The sequence below is a fragment of the Rhea pennata genome, chromosome 4, assembly GCF_028389875.1.
Source record: "Rhea pennata isolate bPtePen1 chromosome 4, bPtePen1.pri, whole genome shotgun sequence".
Lineage (NCBI taxonomy): Eukaryota > Metazoa > Chordata > Aves > Rheiformes > Rheidae > Rhea > Rhea pennata.
This window is the reverse complement of record NC_084666.1, coordinates 60,038,173-60,059,387: the sequence shown is the minus strand read 5'-3', so window position 1 is coordinate 60,059,387 and position 21,215 is coordinate 60,038,173. Positions and strand designations below refer to the sequence as shown.

General features: G+C 36.9%; 1 protein-coding gene across 1 annotated transcript in view; it reads left to right on the top strand.

Moving 5' to 3' along the window:
- Positions 1-21,215, top strand: part of LOC134140012 (bifunctional heparan sulfate N-deacetylase/N-sulfotransferase 3) — a 64,546-nt gene that overhangs the window by 7,734 nt on the left and 35,597 nt on the right. The window contains exons 2-3 of the mRNA XM_062574819.1: positions 16,147-16,234; positions 19,389-19,543. Of these exons, the coding sequence (XP_062430803.1) occupies positions 16,147-16,234; positions 19,389-19,543 (243 nt within the window). The remainder of the gene's footprint in view (positions 1-16,146; positions 16,235-19,388; positions 19,544-21,215) is intronic.

Below are 21,215 nucleotides of genomic sequence, written 5' to 3'. Positions count from 1 at the left end.
GTTTGTTCTTGAAAGTTAAAATAATTGGATGTGGGAGCATTTAGCCCTGTTGAACATGTAAGGTCCTAGATATAGGATTTAACAACTCACAATATTGATGTACTGCAGCCTTTCAGCAAAGCAGCAGAGAGTTTTACTGTTAAGGAGGATAATAGTCTATGCATCTTTCTCCTATCTTTTTAAATAAATGGGCCTAAAGATGCCAAATATTTTCCACTGTAAGGGAATTCTGCAGAAGTTAGTTACATTCTGCACTTCACGAAAGGAGTGTCTCGCACAGAAGGACTGGGTCAGAAGAGCAATAGTGCCCCATGGTGCTTCATTCATATTTAGTGACTGCTAAGAACTGTGACTGCTGAATAGAGAATCCTCTGGAGTACTAAGGCAAAAGACATCACAGAAGATCAAGGCAGATTGCTAATAGAGTTACATATAGTGATTTTTTTTTCCTTTCTGCTTAGTTTTCCAATGCCAGAGTAACCTAATGAAGTATTTTGAAATTTAAAAGCTTGTAACACTATATCCTTTCATACCAACCTAAATCTTGAAATAGTGTTTTTTTCAGGCAGCTCCTAAGAGAACTGTGATTCTTAAAAGGCTCACACTGTCCCCTCCTGTTGTGAACTGTGCGACAGGGGACTGAGAGAAAACTTGATCTCCATTAGCTTGTTCGTTTGTTTGTTTTTAATTGCTAAAGAGGCAGAAGATGCTTCCCAGCATAAAGGATCCTGTGGGATCTTTGAGGGCTATGGGCATGATTTGCTTAAAGTCCTTGTCTTAACAGGCCATTTAGATCCGATCAGGAGGGCATCTCAAGGCCATCCTCAGACAGCCCATGTCAGAACATGTAGTGTACCCACATAACCCTGATGCCATTTCATTATGGACCATCCTGTTTCCAGCAGAAGTATGGAGGCACTTGGGAAACCCTCAGAGAACAGAGAAGGAAAAGTTGATCTATGTGTTGCTAGTCCCAGTTTTCCACTTGGTCTTGCTTGTGAATACCATCTGAACAGTTTGCCTGAGTATGCCTATAGTAAATAAAGAGCAGATAAAACCATCTCAGGGTCTGGCCAGTAGAGACTCAGAGTTAACCAAGGTTCAAATTTTAACTGGACACACGTGTTAAAATGTTTCTGTGAGCAGATGCTTTTCAAAAAGTGAGCTAAGGCAAAATAAGTTCATTTTCTGCAAATAAATGATTTATAATGGCTGGGGGCAGAGGAGAGAGAACCACTCCTTGAAGGAAGGAAGGAATGGACTTCTTACCATAACTCCTCATTTGTCTGACCACAATTATTTTACTGTTCTGGCTTGCTCAGTGAATCTTTTTTAATATGATAGATTGTTCTCCTATATGGCCCATAGGCAATACTTTCTAAATTTTTTGCTCCCGATGCCTTTATGAAAGTAACAGAGATGAAGAGAAAATAAATAGCTGATTATTTGAAATATCTTTCTTCAAATACACATGCATACTTCCATTGATATCTTGCTTCCTTTTAAGTAAGTAATGTGTTGTGATTCTAACAGCTGACATATGGAAGTAATAGAGAAAAGAGTTATGACTCCTTTTTATAACCAGAAGAAGGTGAATGCTCTGCAGATTGTCACACATGACATACAGCAGGAGGGCTTCGTTCCATGCATAGTGATTTGCTGCCATTCAGGAAGCTCATTAGCATTCTTTGGAGGAGGTTGTTATGGTCCCATTATTTTCTCCTCCAGAGGTTAAACTACTCTAACTACATTTAAGGGAGGGCAGGGGGAAAGTACTGCACTCCCTGTCCATGTCTCTGATAAGCCACTGTTTCTTTGCTCACCTGTGTCCCATGTTTTACAGTTTAATGGTTATGCAACAGGAAATGCATATGTGCACCCAGCATGCCAACCCCCATTAGTCATTCTTGGTTGAAAGCCATATACTTAGAAAGTTCTGTCAGTACCCTATTTCCTCTCTCTTCTCAGAAACTTATACTTTAAGAATGTGTGTGAATATTTTCATAGAATATATGAAAAGGCAGGTGACCCTGCTCGTTAGACTTTCAGTATTGTCAACATAATCTAAGTCCAACTCTGTTTGTGTTGATCCATATGGCCACGAGAGCAAATTTGCCTTTTCAAAATTTATGAAAGAGGCAAGATAATGTTGAAATCTTAATATGCACTGTAAGACTTTCACATCTACTGAATAATTTGCCTCCACTGAAAAGCCTTTTTCAAAGTTTCAAGATTAGTAATTTAAAAGCTGCTCATTGTTGTTCACTGAATAACAATGTTCAGAGAACGAAAGAGAAAAAAGGAAGTTACAAGCGAAGATACACAGTGGGCTTTGATGTCCGTAAGTTAATGCAGACCTGAGGCAAGGTGCTAACTCTATGGGGCGTGCATGGCATCATAATTAAAGATGCTTATGTGTTGAAACTACTTTCCATCATACTGACAATATGTTCCCATGATGCCCTGTAAATTTAGACTGTAAGTTCTCCGGGTCAGAGGCTCTCTTTATTCTGTGTTTACACTTTTCTTTATAAAGTCTTCGTGCATGTCAAAGGCATACTTCAAAAAGCATTTTGATAATAGAAATAATAATAACGCAACTATTGCTTATCACGGAGCAATATAAATTCAGCACTGTATTAATGCCTGCTGCAAGACTTACTCTAAGCTTTTTTTAAATTGAAAGTTTGCTCTCTAATTCCTGCTGCTTTAGTGGAATTGAACAAAATTTTTACAAGCAACAAATAAAAATCATTGTAAATAAATACAAAAATGTAATTAACTGTAAAACATAAAGCTAAAATTGTGACTACCTCCTTCATTGTCTTCAGTCTCACGAAGGAGGATCACAGTATGGCAAAAAGAAGAATGCGGGAAGAAGGGGAATCTGTCTCATTAATACTTTTACAGTTCAGTTCCATGGAAAGTGTGCTTTCTTTTCACCTATTCAGTCTGGAAAAAGTCAGTACAACTGCAGGACTGATTCTTGATGATTATTCTTGCAAAACAAAGTAAAAGGAAGATGGTTGCCAGGGTATATCTAACTCCCCTGGGAATAACAATGCCCTATCTATTTTGAGTTCTAGTTTCTTCTCTGAGTAAAATTCAAAGTGACCTTTCTTTTTTTGTTTTGCTTTTTATAAGATAAAAGCATTACTCCCAAATTAAAACCAGTGTTTGACAAATAGCAACAAAACCTTCTGACCAGTTTTTTAAATATTTAGTCTTTAGCAGATTCCTTCTGATAACTTTACAACCCTGGAGCTGAATTAGACTGTTCCTTAGAATGTTGTTGCATGTCCAGAACAAATTGTAAATTAAATACCTTTATATATTGCAAAACTTTTACTATATTTGTAAATGTAAATACTGGAGAAAACAAATAAGTCAGTGACTGTGTGGCTTGACCGCCATGGAGCCATCCCACTCCAAGTCAGTAAATTCATGTGGGAAGGGCCATGCCATGCTGTACAGAGATACCAGGTTAGTTTGGAAATGCTCTGGTTGTGTTTTCATGGAGCTAATAAGCTATATAGCTCTACATCAAACTCCCGTGCTCTTCTGCTTTCAGCAGTAGCATTCCTGAGAACAGCTCAAGCTTTTCTGCTCTCCTGGAATAAATATAACTGAGAGTTGCCTATGACAGAGCGTTACTGGAACTGGAAAAGAATCTGAAAAATATTTTTGTCTCATTTATTATTTTTATGATGAGAAAATCATTTCTCTTATACATCATCCTTTTTCACTGTCCCCCTTAAAAATAACAGGGATTTTGAAAATGGTAATCCTGAAAATACCATAAAAACAAGATGGAGATTAAACTATATCCCAGTTTGCAATATAAGGAGAATTGGAATTTAAGCTATATATACTTTATATCAAGAAATTATTTTATCTTTCTGAATGGAGAAATTCATTGAATGTTGTACTCAATTCGGTCACCACAGAACCAGAAATACTTGGGAAATCTTTGAGCAAAGACTGAAAAAGTAAAGGCTAAAGAACTTGTTAAGTGATGACTAAAGCAGAAAGTAATAGGCTTCAGATGTCTGCAGGCTATGAACAATGAGGATGGATAATAATTATTTAATATGCTATGCTAAAATACTTAAGTATAGGTTGAAAGCCCTTAATTAATTTAAGATTAAGATATATTCTTTATCTCTTACAGTGTAATCAAATGCAGAATTCAGTTTGAGATCTTTTTGGTCAGTTTGAGCCCACAAGTACGGAGCTTAGTTGGGAAACTGATCTACCTAGATGTGGTTTCTATAATCTTATATTTTAGAAAGGCAGGTGCTCATTTAAAAACAGGAAAGGTGTGTGTCAACAAAATCATTCCTTTGTGTTAAAACACATCCTCTTATATTTCTCTTACTGATGTCCCGTGTTTCACAAAGCTCTTGCTTTGTCTTTGCTGAAATATTTCTCTTGGACTAGGTACTATATAGAAGTCAACGAGATTGTCCAAATTTTGATTAACTTTAAAATGTGATCTAAGTGGGAGTTTTTTCTGTATTGGTTACATATAATCATGAAAAATAGGGTTTGAGAAAAGAATTAAATTTCAGTTATTTTATGCAAACTTTTCTCTTTTTTTGCTTTCACATTTTATGTTGATTCTTCTGTACTAATGCTTATGCAGCAGAGGAAGTTCACTGAGTAACTTTAGAACTACTGTTAAAATCAAAAAAAAAAAAAATTAGCTGTTCATTTATGACTCCCTAGCGAGAGAGCAGGCAGGAGACTGAATTCCCAGCTGTTTCTAACATGGAGCTTTGAGACAGAAAATGAAAATCTTGCTGTTCAGAAATTTTTTTCTGGAAATAAAGACAGAGCGTAAGTAGAGAAAGGGCTTTCCCTAGGCTCTAACTCACCCAAATTATAAGGACAAGGTCGGTCTTATAGAGAGACAGAAAGGGACACAAATAGATGTTTAAACAGATCGAGTAGTAAGAGAAGCTGAGAAATCTTTAAAGCTCCATTAGGAAATAAAACAGGAGACACTTTTATGAATGGATTGTGTCATGTGTGTGCTGCCCAGACTTGTGTGTTCAGTTTGTTTAACATGACAGTGATAGATCTATTATGCTTGACTAAACAGAGTGAGCAACTGGCTCTATTGTAGTTTTTATCTAAATGAGAGGGATTGAGTCTTCTTTTATTTGCTCTTTATTTTGTGTGTTTTCTAGTATGTAAAACTAAGATTAACACAAGTATTATTGGGGTTGTCTAGCAGCTTTAGTCTTAGGAAAAAAAATACAAACGAAGTAAAAAAGCACTCCGAAGCATTTCTCTTTGATTGATACACACTTTTTATACATAGCATATATTTTTATACATAGCATATAGCAACTAATACTCCTTTTAAGCTACCAGAATTGCAACTTGTTATACCTGATTCTGTAGACTTGAGCTTCCCCTTGAGCATATAACAAGTTTTCACTGTAATTGTACCTACTGTTGTTCAGTGATCTCTCTTTAAGTGCTGGAAAAATAATAATAAAAAAAAAACTAGATGCTTGAAATATTTTATACCCTGGAAAAACAGAGTGGTGCAAGCCACTGTTGAGCTGTGATCATCTGTATAAAGATGCAGACAAAATTTCAGCAAGTTAGTTATTTAAAATTCTGCTGAACTGGAAGCACAAACTTCTGGGCTTATAGGGAAAATTGAGCCTTAGTTTATCCAGTCTCAGGAATTGAGATTCAGAGAATACTAACACTGAAGCAAAAAAAATAGACTGAGGTTTTTGCAGAAGGCCATATCCATAAGGTGTCATTTTAATTTTCATAACCTTTTTCTAAAAAAATGAGGCATTTGTAATGTCCATGTTTGATTTTTCCAGTCCGTGCATCTAAAGTCTTTTGGATCTACTAGCAAATTTCAGTCTGGTGTGACCGATAAGGCAGGTCTCAGAGAGTTAAATTCCTGCTAGCTTCGTGGAATTCAGTGTGAAATAAGGCATGCACATGGATTAGTGCCTGCACTGAAGCTGAGATTTCAGATGAGCTCTGCATTTACCTGTTGTCTGTGACCTTGCCCTGGCCAGTCAGTATGCTGTGTCTAGGAACTAGTGACGGCATATACTGCCGCTTTTTTGTCTGGTAGGATGTATGGTACACTGGGAAGGGAATGAGGGGCTTTGGAGACATGGGAGGGCCTGAGGGGAAGGATAAGACCTAGGTGACAGTGTGAAAGCAAGCACAGGCTGCTGCATTGTGGGAGTGGCAGTTTGAGACATATCTACGAGGAATCAGGTTTTATGGAGCTTCTTGTTATTGTTGTTTTGTATGCAGGCCATGGATAAAAAGGAGGACTTGAAATCTGAATTGCATCTTTCAACATTGGCATTTTGGACAGAGCAATATATGTACTGATGAACCCATCAGAGTGGTTTAGATGATGTGACCCATCTGCTTCCTCCTGTGTATTCTAGTGAAGCCACTATGGGCTCGTATGATGAGAGTTTGGGCCCATACATTTTTAGAATATTGAACCTTACAGATATTTCAGCATTCAGCAGCTTTCCCAAGCAGAGCCACATGTTGTAAAGAGCTGCATAAAAGGGCCATAAGCATCACAGCCAGGCAGCAATGTGTGACAGATAAGGGACCATAGACTTTGCCACAGTGGAAGCTCAGACAACTCTGTACAGTGGATGACTGTCTTGCTTGGACAGTAGCCTTTGTCCTCAAGCCAGATTCTGACTGCTGTGCCTATCAGCTATGGTGAAAGCCAATACTGGAGCTGACATACGAGGAAGCATTAAATAAGAAGCAAACATCTTGTTCATAACGAGTATGGTACTAGCAATTGGATAATATATCTGTGTACTGTCAGCTAATTGACTGTGAGATATATGCACCATTGGAAGAACAGCCAATTTTACATTGTTTTAATTTTTATAACAAAAACTGTATACCTTACCAAACAAAATGTGAAGTTGTGAAAGTATGGGATGTCTAATGAGCAGACTGAGATACAATTGCTTTGCGACTTAGGTCATTCTTTGAACCTCAGTTTTGGAGGCCTGACAGTTACTGGTATCTAGACAAGTGTCTGCATGCATCAGTAAACAACCTTTGTAATTTATCTGCCGCTGATGGGATGAGATGGAAATGAGCAAGACTAAGCAGTCACAGCAGGTGGCCAGGAGGTAAACTGGAATTGAATCCAAATTAGTCTGTAGCCCTAAGAGCTGGCCCATCATGCTCAGAGGTCAGGCAGCTCAGTGGCCTGTTTGACTTGGCAATACAGCTGCTTGAGGGCTTGTGTTATAAGGAATGTACCTCCATTTCCAGCTGTACTATGCAGAGATCTTGAATGCGTTTTAGAGTCTTTTTTTTTTTTTTTTTTACTTTAAGTTCTGTTATATACTGAGAATTTACCTATTTATTCTTGCTGTTTCATGAGCAGATGAAATGTTAGATAAAAACACATGAATCAAGGCTCTATATTGAATTCTATTTGACCAGAATCCAGGGAAAAATTGCCATATGCACCAGTAGGGTGTTTATTAGTTCTGTGTTAATTGACCTGGGGTTTTTTGACCTTTAATTAAAAGAAATGCAGGACTTTATTTCTTTTAACTGCAGAATAATGAGATCATTTAGCTGTGTAGTAATAGGCACCTCTTCCGTCAAAGTACAGTTTAATCAAGAGCTAATGATGCAGAATTCCATACAGAATCCTGAAAACAGCATGCTAATTACGTTACTTTATTAAATACAATTGGCACCAAGTATTTAAAACCTTCGACTTACCTTGTCATAATTAGCTTATTCCCATTACCTGTTATTACCTGTTATCTCAACCTTCAAGAAGTGAGAAGCTTGTTAAAGTTAGTCAGAAATATTTCTTAAATCTTTTGGTTGTACAAATGATTTGCCTAGATGAAAGAGCCTAATTACTTGAAGATTTATAATTGGAGCATCATGAAAACTATTATTTTATGTAATACAAAAAGCTCCAGAAGAAGATCCTGTAACATTAAAACACTATATTCTAATAATGAACTTACGACGCAAATCATTTGAGACAACATTTTCCAAAGTGGCTTTGGAGAACCTCAAGTTCAGATACCTATTGCTGCCATTCAGGAGTACTTGTCATCCCAGTTACTCCATCTGTGCACATAAACTGAAGTTGTGGTCGCCTGAATTTTTCTGAAATCAGATCCAGTGTGTCTTATACTGGACAGTGAAAAACCAAGACATACCTAATCAGGCCTCAGTGAAGATCTCGGCCTGAATGTCTCATCTCCTCAATACTTTAAAAGAGAAGTTTGGTAAGGGTGCTTACTGAACTTAAATGAAAGTACTCCCACTTTAACTATTGTATACTTTAATATATGGGAGGTCTGGTAAGATACCCAAGTGAATGGATCTGACAAAACAGTCCAGGTTACCCCCAAGCAAATGGGGGGAGTTTTGCATATCTTGCACGTTAAAGAGTTGAGCTTTAGGCATGCCTATTTTGATAATTTAAAAACACAATTGTTGCAGGTAGAATCTGGTTCTTGGTAAACCACAACCATTTTTGAGTAACTGGCACCAAGTACTTAATTCCTGCTGCAAGGAATTTTTGCACGTGTATTTTTTGTTTTAAATTCTGCTACAATGTTATGTGGCCATTTGTAAATAGGCATCCTACTGGCATGTGGAACGGCTACATTTTAAAAGAATTTGTAGATTTTTTGCAATCTATGTTTTAATTGAAAAAAATAACATTTCTTGAAGCTACTGTATCTTGAGAAGCAGGGTTTTTTCACATGTTTTAATTTTGTTATACAGAATAGCAGGAGTGGTTATCTTCAGCTCACATGGAATCTGATTTGCTGTAAACTTGAAAGTATGTGTTGTCAGGTTTAGCTTTTCCATCCCTATTTCATCATTTTTTCCATCTGTGCTGGATTGTATCATCTTGGCCACTTTGGTTCCACCAAGGCTTTCTTCACTTCACTTCACTTCACTTCACTTCACAGATTAGGCACCGTAATTTGTGGTCTCTGACAGCTAAACATTTTGAGAAGATTTTATTAGTTTTCTTCTCTTGCCCTCTCTGTAGTCTCAGCTCAAATAAGAAAATGCCCAGCCAAAGAAAATACAAGCATTCTCCTCCTTTTGTCTGAACGAGATTCAAAATATTTTTCATAGACACCCAGCATAGCCAAAGTAATTATTTTTCTCCTACATAGGAGATTTCTATGGTAATGGGTGTCAAAATGATAATCTTGGAAATCCAGAAAGAATATACATTGAATTTTAATGATGTTCCACAAATATATAATTTATCTTGAGGGAAACATTTTTCCTCAGAAGCAGAATTGTCCGTTAAAATTACGATTCCCAGCCACCTGGTATGGAGCCTCATTGACACTACCTTCCATTTCTTTTCGTCATGCTGCCTTTTGTTACCTCCAGACACCCAAAATTCTTGCCACTGTCTTTCTATTCTGACCTCTGTTGCAGCTTCTTGAATGCCTGCCATCAGTGCCTCAGCAGTTCGCACCTCCAGCCCCCTGGCATCCTGCCTCTACGACATTTCTGGTGGATCCCTGCTGCTACCTCCCTCATCAATCCCTTCCCTAGGCTGGGTGTCCCTCCTTCTATCTTTTTGGATGTAAACCCCAGAAGTGCTAGGACAAACCTTAAATTAATAATAAGGCACGGTTTGTTAGCTTGGGCTTTCTTCTGTGCTGCACCATGCCGTGTCTCACCTCTGTCTAGTATTGGCACCTTGCTAGTGCCTCTAGGCTTATATATATAAAATATGGTAAAGCAAATCTCAAAATATATGTGGGAAATTTCCAATATTGATAGTTTAACAGAGGAAGAGAAGTACATTGTTCTGAAAAAACTATGACCATAATTTTTGTGTACATCATAGATGCACACTTCAGTCATATGTAATGTTACATGCCTCAGTTCTCCCTTTTCATTCTTCCCTTTTTTTTTCTTCTTTTTTTTTTCTTCCTTATAAGCAAGTGCATTTGCAATATGGATAGAAGATTTAGGAGAGATGTTGCAGAAGGGAGCAGTTTGAAGGAGGCAGATTGTATACGTACCTAGTCTGGCAGCTGCACTTGCAAGTCTTTTCTCAGGGCCTTTCTACATGCTCAGGAAAGGTAAAATGATGTGGCTAATAGTTAAAGGGACATCACATCACTCACAGCTCATTAAGCCCCTATAAGAAGAATTTCAGATAGTGAAGTGTCTTTAGATTCGTTGTGGCTCTAGTTCTGTTTCTTCTCTCTCATGAGAGGATTAAACTAAAGAGGAAATGTTGTGCAGGGAATTAAAGCTACTTCTCATAAGAGCTCCCGTAAAGGGGCTTAATGCAGTTAACTCATGTACTTTCACATCATGCTTTTTATTAATTTTTTTTTAACCTTTTCAGAAAGTGCTTGTCTTCATTAAAGAGCCAGTACAGTGTTAGAAGTTTTCTTCAGAAGCAAAGTAATTTATATTTTGGGGAATCCTTTAACATTATTGCTAAGCAAGTGTTATAGAGCTGAGATTTGCTTCCTGAAAAAAAGGGGGAGGAGATAGACTTTTTTGGAAAATTGTGAAGTTGACCTTTTTTTCTTTTTATTGCTGACATAAAGGCATATTCTTATTTGAAGTTTAAAATACTAACACTGGAGCATTTTGAAGTTCTGTCTGTCTGGTTGTGAATTTAGTTAAAGAACATGTGACTGCAAGTAAGATGGACAGCATTTTGAACGGGTTTGCTTTTCAAGAATCTAATTTCACTAGCTGCTTTTGAGTAGGAAAATAGTCATAAATATGCTGGTATGACTACAGAAACAAGTAACAGTTATTTTTATGGTGAAGCAGAATTGAACAAAGCATTCTTGATTTATTTATCTGATCACTGCTATAGCTGAGATGTTTGGCTCTGAAGATCTTGTTGATGGTGAAGAGATTACTACTGTCTGTTTGCCAAAGACAAGCTTACACTTCTGATTTTTCTGTGACAGGCTATAAAGTCACATGAAAAGTATCATGAAAAGAGATATTCGAGGAAGGGAGGCAGAGTAGTTTCCTGGCTATGAAAGTTGAAAGCAAGTTTGGCAAAATAGGTTTTATTCTTGGCTTCACTGCTGATTTGCCTGAGCAAGACCTTTGACCACCTAAGTCATCTATCTGTGCCTCTGTTTATCCTGTCTGTAAGATGAGAAAAGTGAAATAAAACTGTTTCCTTTGTAAACACGATTGGGTGAAAGATGATAAAAGAACTAAATATAACGGCTATGAAAAAGGAAGGAGGCTATCCCTAAGAGGGCAGGAACTTAAGTATTTTTTTGTGTGTGAGCATCTTAATTCTTATGGTTCCTACTGTTCCATCTGTGGTCTTAGAGTCTATTTTCTCAGAAATTCTCAGGTGACATATCATTAGCAGTTACAGCACCTTACATTTGCTGAGATGTTAAATTGGAAATGAAATTGAAATAACTTAAATGAGATTATGCTGATTAATCATCTGAGAATCTGGCCTTTCTTACAACATATCTGATTGCTTCTATACCTGTCATTATATTATATACATGTCAAATGCAAGGATTGAAAGATCTCTCTTATTTTATTGTCAGTAGAATTTTCCTCTATTCCTTGGATTATAATGGTGTCTTTTACTGGCATTATTTTGGACTGCTGATTATGACAGAAGAGAATCTTTTGTCATATATTGAATGCTTATTTAATTTCTAGCAAAAGGTATTTCCTGAACCTTGTATGTCAGCTAGTAAGAGTTGAAAAGAAATGATTACGTTGTAGCTACATACATGGAAGTGATTATACAGCCAGCAATTTATTTTCCTTACAGTACCAGTGGAAATATAATTTGTATTAAATAATTATTTATAAACATGTGAAGGTTTTACTGAACAGCCTATCAAATATAATCTTTAGTGCTAGCATATTTCTATAGCATCTCATACAAATACCTGGAGAGGTTGTTCATAAAACGATCATAAAATATATAGAAAATATCACCAACTTACCTTCAGCATATACAATAGCATTTAGAAATGAAATTTCAAGCTCTTCCTCCCCCTGCCTCTTTCTCTCTTTCTCTCTCTCTGATAGAAACTCACAGTAATAGTCCCTGCCATCTGCTACTATATATTTTTCATAAATTTTAACATTTTGTTTTTAGAACCTGAAAGATGAGTAAAATGTCAAGTCACCCAGAAAATAATCATAGGCATGACAACTCAAATGTTATCTCATCTTGTCTGTACAAAAAAATGGTTCACAGTAGGTCTGCGTACTCCTTCTTTGCAGACAGAGTGGGTAGAGCAGGTAAGCAGATACACTATTGGCTTTAGCTGGTACATTTCCAAACAGCAGCACAAGATTTTAACAGAACTACTCATGTTGATTTTAATTAGAATAATGTGGCCAAAAAACCAATAGAATCTCTTTCAACATTCCCTAGAAGATGAACTCCAGATTTCCTTTGCAATTTGATGTTATTCATGATGGAAAAAAGATTGGTTAGGAGCAATACAAGGAATGTCTTACCAGGTCTATTGGCCTAAATAAAAGGCAGCTACCAGGCTGTCACTGATGCAAGAAGGTGACGGCTATGCCAGTAAAAATAATTCCAAGTGGAAATGTAAAATCTAGATAGCATTATCATAGAAATGTATGGGCTTTCTGGTGCACTTCTCCCTCCTGCGCTTTAAATTTTAAGAATTCTGACTCCTATCAAACATATAACTACAGTGTACCGGAGAGATACTGCAAAGTATTCCTTCAAAGCTGTATTTCTCTAGTGTTTCCAGTTTCTCTGTTTTCATTCTGTTTTTTTTATCACTCAAGAGACTAAACTGGAGCTGACAAGCTGGGAAACTGGTAGAAAGATACTGGGTAAGACCTTCAGTTCAAAAAGTAGTCACAGTTCTCTGCAGTTCAAAGATCGATGCCTCACGGCAATGAACACAACATAAAAAATATAACCTAGCCAGAAACTACATACAGTAGTCCTCCAAAAAGTTTTTTATTTTGCCAGATAGCTGTAAGGAAGTATATTTGATACTAAAATTTTAAATTGTAGGAATAGAGTCGTGTTATCAATTGCACTGTTCATTTGGGACTTAAATTTTACTTTATCCTGAAATCTATGCTGCAGAATTCTTATTAGAGTGAATGTAGTTTTTCCCCTTAAACTTCTTTAAAGTCATGCAGCACAGGAAAATCCAAAGATCTGGTTTTTTGCCGTGTTTCAGAGGAACCTACTTCAGTAGTGTGCAAGCACCTCAGAATCATACTTTATTTAGGGTTTTCTAAATGCATGGATTTTTATTCCAGTGGGGTCTATTAGATTTAATTCAGAGGAAAAGAACTTTGTAGCCATTCATGTCATCTTACTGTCAAACTGTTCAAAGATATGAACCATTAATATAATAAGTGTATTGTCGTATCATTTACCTCCTACATTTTTAGCTGTGCATCTCACTAAAAATACAAATTCTTTTATTGAATCAGTTCCCACCAGCTCAAGGATGATTTTAATAATAAATCTTGCATATTTGCTAACTTTCATCAGAATAAGACATTTCCTCAGTGATCTTTACTCTCATAGCCTCTGCAGAAATTCTTGTTACATTGTTGCAAGATTTATTGCTATGTATTCCACTTCAGATGTCTCAGGCTTGTTTTCATTTTACCTATTCCTTTATATAATACATTATTTGCAGGACATTTTTAGAGTTTTTTAGAGTTTCTTCTCCCAGTGAGAGAGGGTGAGCTTTACTTCACTAGTCTTTGAAAAGAACTCCTATCACTCTTGTTGCTAGAGCTGCATTGCAGGAGAAGACAGTAGGAGAGGCAAGTTAGTGGGAGAGCAACATGATGCCCTTCCTGATCTAGGTGGACCTTAAGAAAAAAAGAGAAAAGTGATAGTTCTTTCACAGGTTTAGCTTTGTGATTAATACATTTTTAATGAAAGTGCTTATGCATAATATTCTGCTCTGCTAAAATGAAACAAGGGAAGTACTACTGGTAGCTCAAAATTGAAACTACTCATATCTTGTCAGCTGTGTTAGCATAATTCAATTTTGCAGCCCTCCGGGATGGGGTTAAAATGAGTCTTTCTCCTACTACTTCAGAGCAGCTCCTTCAGGCACCCACTTCCATGTGTCAGCCTGAGCCGTAAGTATAGGGAGCTCCCTGAAGCCCCAGAACTGGGGAAGTGCTGCGCTTTGCCCTCATCTCTTCTTCTCTCTGGCCCCCGTGTTGCTGCTGAGAGGAGAAGCTGCAGAGGTGAGGGGCTGCAAAGAGGACTGGGAAGTGGGTTCCCACTTCTGGCAGTGCTGTGCTCCCTTGATGGGGCCAGGCCACCTGTTGCTAGGAGTAGGGAGCTTCACTGGGCCTGATGCTCTGGACCTGTCTTGAGTTTGGTAAACAGGGGAGTGCCACCATTTGCCTGATTTTTGTCATTGTAGTGTTTTTGGTACGATAGTTTAGGGAAATAGGCTTGACAGAATTTGCAGGTAGAAGTTCTATTTTTATTAGAATTGATACAGGTAAACTCTGTAAGTGATTTGAAGAAGAACTTGTGTGCCAGAAGCTGTGAGATAAGGTGGATATTACCTGCATCTATGAACTATGGTCTGTTTCAAGCAGCTGTAACTTTGCTTTGCCTATATCTAAAGCTGGAATTGACTTCCATGATAACATTTTGTTGTCTTTGGCATTCTGGTTAAAAAAGTAATTGTAGATGAACTACTAATGCCATTAAAATGGCCAAAGTAATGTATAAGTGAAATTACTGGATCATATTTTACAAGGCACCAAGTTGTCATTGAATTTCAAGAGTAAAGTGCCTACTTGACCTTTAAACCTTTGAAAATCTCTAGTGGTTATTATTCTTTCATGATTTTAAATCTATTCTCCTTTCATAACATGATTAGAGTTACTCATTTAATCAGTTAGTTTAATCATTTTGTTAGAATAATTGTTGGTAGAATGTAGATTGACTTTGAAAACTCCTTGACCTTTGATGTATAAATTTCCTTTCTTTCAAAGGTGTGGCTGTGTAATAGGCTGTGTAAGTGCATGAGCCCAAGTGTGTCTGCATACTTTAACTGGCCATACAATTCTGGTGTGCTGTGTATACCGTCACGTGTCTCTGAAGAGTCTGTCGTGGTCATAAAGAAGCAACTATCCAGGGCTCAGTTGAAGGAAGGCCATTTGGAGGAATATATCCTCACTGTCATTTTAGAGGAAGCTTTTTGTTCTTTTTCATATGTTTTTTTCTTGCCTTGTAAATGTTTTGCTTACACTGGAAAGCCAGCAAGCTTTGTTACACCTGAGAAACTAAAAGAGAGAATAACAGCACCATATGAGAGTTTGGGAGATAACTCTTTAAAGTAACCTGTAAGTCTTGGAAGTTACAAACCAAGAAGACCATACTGAAATTGAAAAGTGAAGCAATATCTGATGAATAATTATTTCTCCGTTTCTTTCAACATTCTGGTTTTTTATTTGTACTAATTTAGTCCAAGTACATTTATGCTGCAGCCAGTATGCTAAGTGTCTGAGAAATGAGTCAGAATCTTGGGTTAGGATTAAGTTCTCTAATGCAGAATAGGCTTTATCTGACTTCTTTCTGTCCTTATGGATGCTTTTTTTTTTTTTTTTTTTTTTTTGCCAGTGATTTTTAAACATGAATAAAATACTCGGAGTGTGCTTGCACCTGATCCAGAGAAACATAAACCTAGTAAATCCTATTCACCCTAGTGAATGGGAGCATGATTTGGGACACAAGAGTGTGTCCCAAATTCTGAATTTAATTCCTGACTATATCTGTGGTTTACTGAGTAAATGGTGAAAGGTCTTCTCTGTGGCACGTGCGTTTGTTTTCCTATTGATAAAATGATTCAAGGAGCAAAACATTATTTAATAGCTGGTTATCTTTACAAGAAAGAAGATGCAGTTTGCATGTTGTCTTTAATCTTTAAATAGTAATAAAAATATCTATCACTGCCTTATTATATAGCATAGATAAGAGATGATACTATACAGAGAAAACACATGGAAATGTGTATACCTTTAAAAATATTTATATTTTTAAATTAAATTTCTGTGCCTGATGTAGTTTTATATAGATATGTGGTTTTCTTTTTTTTCCAGGCCCTCCTTGACACTCAGAATCTTTTGAGAGCTCAGATTACAAATTTTACTTTCAACCTGGGATTTTCAGGGAAATTTTATCACACAGGTAAGAATAAAAAAATAAAATAACTTTAATTTTGCTCATGTTCTTTGTACTACACAGGAAGTAGGAATGATGAGGATTATATAGCTTTATGTTGCTAAATAAAATGATAGGGACTAAGGATCTGAGTAGAGAGAAGAGTTTCTTTTGTAATAGTGTAACTAAAAATCAAATTTTATTTCTTTCCAGCTTGCTTTGGGACATACGATTGTGTGATTTAGGGAAGCAGTTTTTTTCCTAAATTTACTATACTTGATTAACCTTTTGTTTGAGCTGCAGTCTATCTGGAGGTTATCATCTAGGCTGAGTCTATAAATACATCTTTGCAGCTATTTTTCTCTTAAAAGACAGACTGAATTCCTCCCCTCCTTTTATTAAAATTTGGTTCCCTTCAATGTGTTGTTGAGCAGGAAATTTCACCAATCAAACAAATTTCCTACTGATTTCACTGAGAGCTCTGTTAAACTACCACAGAGTTTATCCTTCTGAATAGTTTGGATCATTGAGATATTGTAGCAATATATTATCCATTAAAATAATTTTATACTTAGAACACTGTAGAAATAAGGAGAAATTAAAGATAAGGCATCAAATAGGATGTAATACAGAAGAAAGGTGTTCTCTGCTGACAAACAGAAAGACATGCATGCAAAACAGGACAACATCAGAGCCTGGGAGAGAGAGACAAAAGCCTATTCAAAATAATATCATAGTTGAAGGATATTGATATGAAAAGAGGAGCAAAGTGACATGTTAGTTGAGACTAGGAAACAAAACAGGATTGCTTCAAAACCAGGGGGCTTGAATATACATACACAGGGTTTGTATATGCTTGACTGCTGTGCATGTTAAATAGGAGAGGGATGGGCGTAACTGTTCTTGTGCTTAGTTATGCATCTTTGTCCCTGGAGGGCCAGGGAAGAGGCAGGGAAAGAAATCTGTTGTTTAGAGCTGAGTAGCTGGATGGGAAAGCTGGTGGGGCTGCAGAGCCCCTTCGCAGATCTCTCTTGGGTTCAGCAGAGGTGAGCTAGACGTGCTAAATGTCCAGGTTTGACCCTTATGATCCAGATTTGACCTGCACAGTCGAGAGAGGCTGGAGATGCATTAACTTTTTCAAATCCAGAGCACCGCTCACACTGTCCATTCCTATCCCTTCCTCCTCCTTTCTGTTGCTTAGAACAGCCCAGCAAAAAGGTTCTGGGGGCCCGAGTTCATCACCTGCTGGTTTCTCAGCCGGCAGAGGTACATTCCAGACCATTTTTTGCCACAGTTGACAGTTCAAATGCTTTGGAAGGAACATGCACGTGGATTTCCTGTTGTTGATTGAGCTGGATTTGGCATATGTGTAGTACAAATTGACCCAGTTACTGGCTGCAAATGCTGGGACTTTCTCCCTTACAGCCCATCCTATGCTATTACTTGCTGTCTTTCTTGATTTGGTTTCTTCTCCCTGATCTGGCTATCTTGTAACCTTTAGCCAGTTACTTTGGTAGCATGTGACCATGACATAGGGCCATTTTAGGACTCAAACAGAGTCCTAAAACTTAATGAGACTGCAAATGTGGATATATCATTATATATATCTGCCCACATTTTTCCTTCTCTGCTTTGGTTCCCTTTGAGGTAAAGAGAAATAAAATTACAACAGTGAAGGAGTATAGGATGAGGTTTATTGAAGGCAGGAGGATAAGGCAAAAGGGAAGTAGTATGGACTTACTAATACAGAAGAGATAGGAGCTGAATATTTGGCAAAAGATACCAACAAAAAAAGAGAATAAGAGAATGATACAAAATGCAGAGAGAGAGAGAAAGGATTTGTAAAGTTGTGTTGTTTATTAGAGGGAGTAGAAACAATTAGGTGAGCAGGAAATAGGCATGCCATGAGATTTCTTCAGCTAGTTGTTCCCAAAGTTTGGCTCCTACATTCTTTACAAGGCAGTCCATTAAGGGGTTATTTAAATTTGACCACCTTTGACAGAAGTAGCCTATCATTAAAAATGCACTGGGACTAGGATAAGTATCAAGGCTCTGGCGTGGGTCTGATCTGTCAGCTAATTAGACTGTGATACGTCTTTTCCCCAAGGTGCTCCCAGATACTCAGGCTAAATCTCTCTTACTAAATTGTACAGAGCTGAGGCACAGGCCTGAGCACTGAAACTGGATTGTCATTGCTGTTGAATTATGCAAATGGTCTCTGGAGTGCTCTTGGCCAAGGTAAGCCTGCTTTCTTCAGACAGATCCTAAGTGTACCATCAGAGGGAGCATGGGCAAGGGGCTGTTCCCAGTAAGTAGCTGAGATACAGCTGTCTTCTCTTGCTGGCTAAAATTGATGAGCTTGGAACTGGCCAGCTGGCCCAGGGTCACAGAATAGGCCCTGTCACTGTCTTATTTACTGGTCTGGTTGTAGCATGAGAAGTCTAGGAGAACAGCCTAGCTAAAACACTGCTCGCTGAGCAATTCCTATTAATAAGTAAGCATAGCAGTTAGAAATTGCTGCAGGGTCTGTTCTGGGGCACCACATCATTAGGAACAGGCAAAAAAAGCACCTGAAAAACAGACCTGAAATCTGAGCAATAAGCCAGTTAGCTCCAGCCAGCCATTAAGTATCTTCAAAAATGCAGATTTTTGAAACTCCTGAATAAGTCATGCTCAGAATGGTAAGGGAGGAGAAAGTAATTGTATTATGCATGATATTTTGAAAAGGCTGATGAAGGAATCCTTTCATAATCTGCAGGTAACATAAAAGGAGAAGAGGTTTGGTTGAAGAGTGAATTGAATTTGGATAAGGAATACCAAAAAAGAGTTGCCAATATTTTCATTTATCCTGTTTACTAAACTGTCTTGTATATAATTTCCCCTTTTCTTTTTCTTAGCTGCTAATGTTACTGATATAGCACAAGAATGAGAGGAAAGGTGTTGTTCCATACATTTAAGATATCATGCAAATGAGGCTCACAATCTTTTACTTGGCTATAATTACTTAAGGGAGAGGAATATGTACTTAGAAACCATTAAAATCTTCAGTTGTTTAATCAGTTAGTCAAACTTTATGTTGCTGATTTCCTTCGTATAGTTTCAAACATTTGTAACAAAATAATAGAAGTGCTTTACTTCAAGGATTTTTTTTTTTTTTTTTTTTTTTTTTTTTTTTTTGTAGGCACTGAGGAGGAAGATGAAGGCGATGACCTGTTGTTGAAGTCAGTAGATGAGTTTTGGTGGTTTCCTCATATGTGGAGTCACATGCAGCCTCACCTTTTCCACAATGAGTCGTCACTGGTAGAGCAGATGATCCTCAACAAAAAATTTGCCTTAGTGAGTAAAATTTTTTCATTTTATACTGAGTATAGGTATTCAGAGACAATATTTTCTATGTTGTAGGAAAGTCAATGCTTGTAGAATTTGTTTTTGAAGTGATTTTTTTCAGTCATTCTGCCCTGTGCTATGAAAACTCAATTTCTGTGTGGTTTGAATTTCCTTCTTTATTAAATTTTGATTTTTTTAATTATTTCATAAACATTTTGAATGTAAAAATTACTTCAGAGTAAAGAATGAAGAAATTCCAAAACAGTTTAAAATTTTTTCTTTTCAATATTTTTCTAGATAAAATTTTGTTGAAATAACCACTGGATTCCTTGAATTTGAAAAAAATACCATTTTTCTGAAAGAATAAATGCTCCATCAAAACATTCAAATGACTTTTATGTGAACACTGCATGCAATGAAGTGCATGTTGGGATTAATAGTATGCCACTTTTTCAAAGTGCTTCTCTGCAGTGGTACCTAACAACACCTCATAACAAAACCTCACCTTTTAATTGGCTTTATAAAAAATGGTTCTGAAAAACATTTTCTTTAACAACTATATTTTCAGAGCAAAACTCTGAAAACAAAATGTGTGAGTGAGACTGTAAGAAAAAAATCAGAACAGATACTTAAGTCTGAGGATACTAGGGAAACAGACTTACTAATTTTTTTGTCAATTAATTTCATACAATAAAAACAACCTGGAAATGTCATATGTAGTGCATTATGTTATTTGTTTGAAGAAATTAATTATGCTAATTATAAATTATATTTGTTTTTAAATATATATATATTTAAAATTATTTACGATTATTTTACAAGACAAGGAATTTGTTATTTAAGATTATTTCTTAATATTTTAAAAATTATTTCTACCCTGCATGAGAAAAGCAGATAAATGATAGAAGAGGAAGTAAATAGCTGAAAACCATAATACCTTAAAATATGTCAAAGTGGGAGACATTGTCTGGGGCTCAGAGTTAGTGTGTAAAATGCAGGGCAGTTGGCAGAATGGTTGTTCCCAGATGAGCAGAAATACAGAAATACTCTTGGGAACAGATGGGTAGTAGAGTGTGGGCAACGTGTGTTGAGCAGCTATAGCAGGACCACCTCAAAGTGGCCTCTCCCCATGACTCCGTCAGTGCCCACCCCACCCTCCTGTCCCCCCCACTGCCATCACTGCCAAAGAAGGTGACTCTTACAAGTTACAGGAATTGCACTGGGTATATGAGAGGAGAGTAAGGTCCACTCTGTATCTTTTAGAAACATAATATTCCACAAAATTGTTCTTCAAGTGAAGTATCTCTTCTGGAGACCTTACACAGCTTGGATAAGGGAGATCTAGATTCGTGAGAGGTTATACTGAGTAATCGTTCCAGCAGTACAAGTGTATAGCTCTTCAGCTATTCACTCTAACACTTCACCGGGTTAACCCGAGTGAAATGTTAACAGCTGGGTTCATCTGGAGAGAATATACAGGAAAAAATAACCTGGAGAAACATTGTTTTGAGACTATAGGAAGCTATACTTTTTAGAAAAACAATTCACACCAAATTTCTTTAGTTTTATTAGCTTTTATCAGTTTTTATCCTGCTTTAATAATCTGGCACTGTATTTTCTGTTAGGTAACTGTAATGATTACTTTTATAGTGACTTGTATTTTTGATTAATGCAAAAAGTT